The 9,082-nt window shown below is 28.8% G+C and overlaps 1 protein-coding gene and 1 pseudogene across 1 annotated transcript; one reads left to right on the forward strand and one right to left on the reverse strand.

Moving 5' to 3' along the window:
• The first annotated feature begins 152 nt into the window (after window positions 1-152).
• LOC112637425 lies at window positions 153-2,873 on the forward strand (annotated as a pseudogene).
• A 2,029-nt stretch (window positions 2,874-4,902) lies between these two features.
• On the reverse strand, window positions 4,903-8,825 carry LOC105254813 (glucose dehydrogenase [FAD, quinone]). The gene is made up of 3 exons (XM_011263726.3): window positions 8,372-8,825; window positions 6,421-6,604; window positions 4,903-6,331 (listed from the first exon to the last, which is right to left on the reverse strand). Exons 1-3 carry the CDS (start codon window positions 8,783-8,785, stop codon window positions 5,028-5,030), a joined length of 1,902 nt encoding a protein of 633 aa, XP_011262028.1. The 5' UTR covers window positions 8,786-8,825; the 3' UTR covers window positions 4,903-5,027.
• Between the last annotated feature and the right edge of the window lie 257 nt (window positions 8,826-9,082).

Genomic DNA, 9,082 nt, shown 5'->3' on the forward strand with positions numbered 1-9,082 from the left:
ACACTGCCATATATAAATTTAATCAGAAGTAAGATCATAAAGTAGAAGATATTTATATGTAATATAAAATTATGATATGTATATAATAGGCAATCAGAATTCATTGTATTCATTTGAATCTTGTAATTTATGTTACAATATGTTTTCCATAGACAAGTACAACTTTAGTTTCAATATTGGGAGGCAGGACTCCTTGTGGTACTGCATTAGCAGTGATTATCCTGAGGGTATAAGGAGCAGTTATTTACTGTGTATTACTAATGAAAAAGGTTTATATAGTATGAATTTGCATTTACTGATTTACCATATTTCATGAATTAATGTTTGTAAATTAATAGTATTTTCCTGTTTTTTTTTATAGGCAATTTTTACATTCTTTAATTGGATTAGTTTAAGTACTTTGGTTTTTGTATTTTGCTTTTAATTGATCAATGTTCAGCCAGAAAGTGGGAGGAAGAACACAAAAAGTATTACAGCAACTTTAGGTCTTATAAGTACATTGCTGCGGTGATGGAGTTGCTTGGGAGCTGCTGCTACTACATCTTCAGTGATGTCGAAGTGATAGTTTTTTCGCCAATAATGTTACACAAAGTAAGATATATACAATGTTTTCAGAAATGAATTATGCTACTTAAGCACTTTAATAAAAAATGTAAGTAATAAATTAGTTATCATTTTTTTTATCGTTAACATTAAATTATTTTTATTAGGCGCCAGCTGCATTTGGACTTGTGGCATTTTCTTCTTCATGAAGGTGTAGATTAGAAAGGAAAATTAAGCAGAAACACTTATTAATTTTCTCTCCTTGCGACCGTTGTCTTGCACTTGGACATATTTGGAATTTGGAAAAGTGAGTAATTGTTAAACTATGTTTGCCATAATAACTTTTTATATATATTTGAAGATATTTCTACACAAAGTTTATGTAAACAATATTGTATGAAAGTATTACATTTAAGTATAGTAAATCTATATTTTGAATAAGGGCACTTTTACGATATTATATCCTTTTTTGTCACTTAAAAAGGAAAAAAACTTTAAGAGATTTCCAATTTATTGCAAATAAATAATTTAATTTATAATTAATTAAACAATTAAATTAAAGTTTATTAAAATGAATTTGTTGAAATTTAGTTACAGATATGAGTAATACTAATATTAACCCTAAATTAATATGTAAAGTTATATTGCTCATAAATTAATCTCATCTAAATTTAATTTAAATATTTGCAATTTTAAGTAATATACAAATAAAAACTTGTATCAGTAATATGAATATAATTTCGATTATTTTAAGCTAAAAAATCTTGGGACCTTATTATTGTATCTAAAACATCCAACAATGTAAAGCGACTTTTTATTAAAGGACTTTAATATCTATATATCTTACTTTACAATTCGGAATTAAAAAAATAAATAATATTTTTAATGTTTATTAAGGGCTATCCAGTATTTTCCTTTCTATAATATATCTAAAATCCTTTCTATAATATATCTAAAATCATTGAAATAGTTGATCTGATAATTTTCTAACTAAAATAGGTTGAAAATTGATTGGAGAACCTACTTGTTTTAAAAACTCTTCAAAATAATCGTTTTACAGTACATTTTTCAGTATTACTTATTAATTATTATAATATTGTTACATTACGGTTACATAAAGATTTCATTATCTTGCCTACATATTTTTTCTTCCTATTTCAAATTAATATTTTAATTTTGTTAAAGAGTATATGGAATGTATCGCAAGATGTGTACACACTACAGTTACATCCATATGCGCACTATACTTGTTTCTTTGCTTCTATACATATGTTATATTGTTTAATAGAAACATTTATTATCTGAAAAGAAAAAATGTTCCTGCTGATGCACAAAAGCATAACCATATACTGATATATCTAAACATTTATAATACTTGCTCTGTAGAATGACATAATTTAGAGTAAATACTTAAATAAAATGTGTTAGTATTTTGTTTTATATTATAGAAACAAATTTGATGCTAAAATTTATATAATGAAGTACATAAAATTACTCTTCTTGCTACAGTATGCTTATAAATATCCAAACTGTCGAAACGCAATCTCTGCAATGACAATTGTTGTAAATATATGTATGCAAAACATATTGGTGCAAGTTGGAAAAAAATGCTTCACGATTTAGAACAGATACATTAGAAGCAATTGTATTAAGCATTTAACGAATAAAATCATTTATATATTATTTATTAGCCCAATATTTTTGTTATTAAATTACATAATTTTTGCTTAATAGATACCGATTGTAATGAAATAACATACAGTGCACAAGATAGTTAATCAATATATATTATAGAGAAACAATAGAAAATGCGGGTACTAATTTTAGATATTTTTTTAAAGAATGAATGTTATTTGTATATATTTCCTATCGATATATACAAATAAAATTTTTATGGATTTTTTTTTAAAATTTAGTCCTTTTATTCTATGCTTACATTATTTCGATGAGCTTGAATGTAACATCAGTTCATATACTTTTTGTTTTTTAAAATTCTTGTTAGTTTGGTATGTGATACAAAATTTAATTTTATTATTTAATCAATAAAAAATTTTGCATTGTTGCAGGAAGGAAAAGAAACATTGAGTAGTGTCAATGCGACTGGCTTGGCTATGCTGTTTAGTGCTGGAACATTTCTTTATGTAGCTACTGTACATGTTTTGCCAGAATTAATGACAAGAAGTAGTAATTATTCACATTTATCAAACGAAGGTACAACATCATCTGGACTTAAAGTTAAAGAAATATTATTCTTGGTAATAGGATCATTTTTACCTGCTTTGATCACAATTCATCATCATTAATTAAAATAAGTATCATATAAAAAAATTTTTTTCACATCTATGTTTAAATAATATATATAATGTTTAAAAACTTATTATTCTAATTTACAAATCTTTATTTATATAACATAAAATTATTTTAAGACTATAAGAAATATATTGTTGAGAACAACATATATATATACTGAGAAAAAAAAATCACATAGATATACTTGTATTTTGTAACAAGAAATCTATTTTTTTATAAAGATATGATTTTGATTACCAAACAATTTGCATTCAAGATGTATATATTTGTAGACTATTTGAGCAAATCTGTTAAACTAGTCACTTTTTAATTCTAATACAAATACTTTTGATTGTCTTTTACATTATACATATAATATAATGACACTTTTTGCATTAATACTGTATTATGAAAAACTTAGTTGTCAAACTTGTTTATTTTATCGTAAAAGAATTACATTTCTTAAATTGCAAAATATAATTCTACAAGATTATTTTTAAAGTATAAATATAATAGTGCGCTACAGCAAACCTTATCACATCATAAAATATGTCATTAGAACTGGCATTGAATGCAACAAAGTGTAGTGTTTATATATATATATATATATATATATATATATATATATATATATATATATAATTTCGAAAATTTAATCGACTTATAATAGAGTGGTCTGAGCATCATGATAGACAGGCGAGCGTCCGCTGTAGAGAGAAAGAGGTATTATATTGGAGGCTATTATGTCTATCTCTTTTGCTAACATTTCATTAATAATTTTCATCGATATATTGAAAAAACTACCAGGCATGCTAGCAAGAGAGACAAAATAAGTTTCATATGTATAATATCTCTCTGTCTCTCTCTTCTCTCTCTCTCTCTCTCTCTCTCTCTCTCTCTCTCTCTCTCTCTCTCTCTCTCTCTCTCTCTCTCTCTCTCTCTCTCTCTACAGCGCTCTATCGCGATGCTCAGTCCATTCTATAAGATGGTTGATGGTTACTCTCTCCATTATTATGCTTTGACGTATTTGGCGACCCGAATCAAACATCATTAGTCATATATCATAAATGATGATGAACATTCAAATCGCCTAAAAACCGTAATGACTGACGAAATCATTGAAGAAATCCACAATGCAATGCTTCTTCAGGGGAGTAAAGAGAAATTTATTAAAAATTTCGAATTGATATTTAAATATATACTGATCAAATATGTAGACCGTATATAGACCAAGGAAAATTTATGCCTCAGGCATAATTAATCGGTTTCGTCGAGAAATTAATTTTCGATGAATCTGATACACTACTATCAGCGTTTAGTATTTGCTGTGAAATTCAAATTTATATTTCACATATAGAGCCATTTAATTTCCTAATGTTAATGTGTACTTTATTTAATGTATCTAATAAGTTTTTATATACATAATTATATATACAAGTAATGTACTCATATATTTTTTCGTATTATATGACACAGTAAAAGGAATTAAATGGCGCATGCATGGCGCACGCTTTGTAAAAAATATTCTAGTTCAAGATAAAAAATAAATTTTTTTTTGTAACTTTGTTCAATTATATAATTAGAAATATTATGTGAGCATAATAGCTCACATAGAGAAATAACCCTGAACACATCTGTGTTCTTTAAACACACAAATTTAAGAGTAATATTCAGTCAGAAATATAATATTTTCTGTATTTTTAATATTTTTTTATTCTATTAGTAATAGAGAAAAAATAAAGAATATATTTTATAAAATTAAAATATTATTTAGCTAATACAAGTTTTATTGTTAATCAAATTCTATAAAAGAATTTTTTGCTGGAGTAAATATTATTTTTCCTAATATTATTTTTTCTATCTTAAATTTTCAAACATATTTGATATAAAACTACTGTGACTAATTTATAATTGTATCTGCTATCTAACTAATTTGTAATTGTAATTGTAATTTGTAATTGTATCAGGTTTACTAAATTATTCTTTATAAATACGTTACACATTCAAATATTTAATTATAAATAATTACGAATATCTTTTTTTGAATTACATTCTTATCTTAAAATCCAAGTTAATTTTTCCCAAAACTATATATAATTATGTATTCAAATGATTCACTTAAAACTTATTTGATCCAATTTTTTGATTAATCATCATTTATGTCACGTTACTCAATAGTACCCAATTGACTAACATCAAGAAACAGTGACGTTATCTTTCTTGGGGTAAGATGATTGCATCCACATTGTCTTTATCATATCAGCGCCCTTTTCACCAATCATAATGACAGGCGCATTTATGTTGCCGCTAGTAATAGTCGGCATAATTGACGCATCAATAACCCGCAGACCTTCGATTCCATAGACTCTCAATTGCGGATCCACAACTGCCATAGGGTCATTAGACGGGCCCATCTTAGCGGTGCAACTCATATGATATATTGTCATAGTATACATGCGTAAAATGCATTCCCAATATTCATCCGTATAAAGTGGAATGTGCTTGCAATTGGGTAATTGTTTGCTATAAAATCTAGAACCGAATCTTTTCATACTGCTCATTTCACCGAAGGCAATGGCCGCTTTAACACCCTCGCGAAGTACTGCCACATCTTCTGGATGAGTGAGATAGTTGTGATAAAGCAATGGATAATCTAAAGGATTTTTAGATTTCAGTCTGATATAGCCGCGCGATTTAGGTCTAAGCATCATTGGAAACACTCCGAAAACATCGCGATTGTTGAGTTCACTAAATACTTCATTGTAGAATTCGTCAGTTAAACCATGAGCATGCTTTACATGATTGCCACCATCGGAGTTCACTCCCGAAGACGTCAACATGAACTCGATATCGGGCCAGTCGGTCTGATTGACATATTTGGTGGCGATAAAACCGACCGCCTCGAGACCGATGCTGGATGTCAACGGACCATCTTCGGTGATGGCGTATTTCAGTGCAGAATTGACGTTTACCATTCGATTCATCACGATGCTGATTTTATAATCGATCGGAAAAACGAGACCGCCAATTGCTATGTGATCCTGTAGATTTTGTCCAACCCCAGGTGAATCTTGAATTACAGGAATTCCTAATTGCTCCAGATGGACACGTGGTCCTACTCCTGAGAGCATTAATAATTGCGGACTATTGATAGAGCCGGCGGAGAGAATTATTTCTTTTTTTGCAAATACTATCTCTTTACGACCATTTCTAATAAATTCTACTCCGTACGCTCGTTTGCTCTGCGAATCTATTAGTATTCGAGTTACATGACTCCACAGTGAAAGATGAAAATTTTTTCTCAGCTGAATAGGTCGCACAAATGCTTTAGCAGCGCTGCATCTAGCACCTCGTCGCATTGTAAACTGAAAAAAGGCGAAGCCGGTTTGCTGCTCGCCATTGACATCGCAAATATCGTAACCCATCTCTTCGCCAGCCTGAAGAAACGCTACGCCTAATGGAGTAACATAAGGGCTGTCTTGCACAGTTAGATATCCTCCTGGAAAATTAAGAATAATAAAAATAAAAAAGTATTTATATTTCACATAATACATGATTATTATACAGTGGTAATTGAAGTATACGAACCTGTGCCATGATATTTTGTATTACGTGCCAAATATGGATTTCTTTGGTCCTCGGATTTCATAAAAAACGGTAGCACATCTTCGTACCCCCAACCAGGATTACCAAAATTTCGCCATTGATCGTAATCTCGTCGATTTCCTCGGACGTACAACATAGTATTTAAAACACTGCAACCTCCAAGGACCTAAAGTATTTAATCGATTGAGTAGATTGAGTATGAATAATCACATAACTGCAAAATGAGTTTTTTAACCTGTTTTTTTTTTCGATAAGAATTATTTCTAATCTCGTAATATAATTAATATATACAATATAATAGATATTATATTTCGATTACAAGAAATTGTAATATAATTGTAGAAATCAGGAATTATTTTCCAATTTTGATTGTATATTATATATATACATAATACAATCATAATATGTATATACATTTGACATTTCGTACACAGTGCTTGAGATTTTTACATATATATACACACACACACACACATATATATATATATACAGGATGCTTCCGCAACATACAGATCGGTAAGTCGGGTTGCCTATCTGATGATCGGTCTTCTTTTACCGACCTCGCATAATTGAAAAATAATAAAATCAGAGGATCGATCATGTAATATTTTTTTCGTGAAAAGTGAAAAAATTCCTTGATTGATACCTTGAATGCAAATCCGTAGGGAATGAGGAAAGTGAAATCAGCTTTTAACATTGATATAGTGTAATTGTAATATTTAATAACATAAATAACATTATATTTAATAACATAAATAACTTAAATAACATTAATAACATAAAATGACACAATTGAAATATAATAACACAGATAAAATATAATGAATTTAAACAAAAAACTATTTTTTAATGTTCACAATATATGCTCAATGTAACAGCCATTCTCTTCTAAACATAAAGCAATCCTCCGCATAAAATTTTTCCTTATTCTCCGAATTATCGGAAGAGTGATTTACGCAAACGCGTTTCGAATTTTATTTTTAAGATCTTCTTTATATAATGTTATTAAATATTACAATTACACTATATCAATGTTAAAAGCTGATTTCACTTTCCTCATTCCCTACGGATTTGCATTCAAGGTATCAATCAAGGAATTTTTTCACTTTTCACGAAAAAATATTACATGATCGATCCTCTGATTTTATTATTTTTCAATTATGCGAGGTCGGTAAAAGAAGACCGATCGTCAGATAGGCAACCCGACTTACCGATCTGTATGTTGCGGAAGCACCCTGTATATGATAATACATGCCATCTTTATAAGATATCTTTATGTTCGATAATTAATATTAATTTTTAGAAAAAGGGAAACCTATATTTGTAAACTTCAAACTGTTTATGCGCTAAAATATTTATATATATATATATATAAGAATTCAATTCAATATCGGATTGACATTTGATAATTATTTAGGATCATCTCTCGATTTCAATAATTTTGAAATATATCAAGACCATCATTGAATAATATTGATCCAAGTATAAAATGAAATGAACGAAAGTTGGCATCGACATCATTTTCTTTTCCTTTATATCGATCTTCTGTTGATTTTTACGAAAGTGCGCCTCGAATCGATGTTAACTCTAATCAATTCGAAAACCATATATCGTCGTATGTAAATAGTAATCTTTTAATTTTAGACAAATTTAGAAGTTTGGACACAGATAACTCAGAAACAAGCCATTCTTATGACAGAATAATTTAATCAAAATTAATTGATTTTCGATATCAATTTCGATTCAATAAATTTTAGATGAATCAAAATGACGTTGATTCCACATTAGCCTTTTCACTATTATTATTGTATTTGTATTATTATATTTGTACATATTATTATATTGATATTATTGGCTTTCTCTCTCTCTCTCTCTCTCTCTCCTCTCTCTCTCTCCCTCATAATCATAGTTTTGTAATAATTATCAAAATTACCTTGCCCCTAGTCCAACAACATCGATGATCGGTCATAGCTTGACAGGCTGTATTTTGAGGCTCTGTCTGATATTTCCAATCAAGTTTACTTTTATGCAAGTATAGAGATAGTATTGGCACATCAGTTATCTCTGTTTCATGACCTCCGGCCTCTAGTAATAGCACGTTCCATTTTGGATTTTCGGTCAACCTATTGACAACTACGCTGCCGGCCGAACCTCCGCCGATAATAACAAAATCGTAACTTTTTTTTAATTCCTTCGTAACGCGCGGATGATTTTCCGGATCCATGAGATCATAATTGAAGTACATGAGTGCGACAATCAATACTGGGATTATAGTAATCTTGCTGATGCTGACCCCGAGTACGATGGACGCTGCTTTTATGGCATCGACTATTGTTGTGACATTCATTTTTCTTACTAGTTCTCCAATATTAATTTTATTTAACCAATATTAATTTTGTCCAAATTTTTTAAATAGTCAAGTTTACGAATATTTTTGCTTCTTTTTTATTATTAAATATTTTGAATTACATTTTATAAAACACCTCTTTGAGAAAGTCGAACTGAATAGGATAAATTCCAATTTTTATCGCTATTTCTTATTACTTTATTTTACTATACGTCTTTTTTATACTCTTGTGCTTATATTGTAATTATAAATCAATATATTCGTAAAAAATGCAGGATAAGGAAAATTAATTATTAT

This window comes from Camponotus floridanus, unplaced genomic scaffold (genome assembly GCF_003227725.1).
Source record: "Camponotus floridanus strain SB8 unplaced genomic scaffold, Cflo_v7.5 scaffold165, whole genome shotgun sequence".
Taxonomy (NCBI): Eukaryota; Metazoa; Arthropoda; class Insecta; order Hymenoptera; family Formicidae; genus Camponotus; species Camponotus floridanus.

Excerpts from the sequence above, each read along its gene's own strand:
- LOC105254813 (XM_011263726.3), bottom strand. The coding sequence starts at position 8,785 with ATGAATGTCACAACAATAGTCGATGCCATAAAAGCAGCGTCCATCGTA. Across the intron at positions 6,605-8,371 it reads GTTGTTGGACTAGGGGCAAG|GTCCTTGGAGGTTGCAGTGT; the intron begins GTAATTTTGATA and ends TAAATACTTTAG. Across the intron at positions 6,332-6,420 it reads TACAAAATATCATGGCACAG|GAGGATATCTAACTGTGCAA; the intron begins GTTCGTATACTT and ends TTAATTTTCCAG.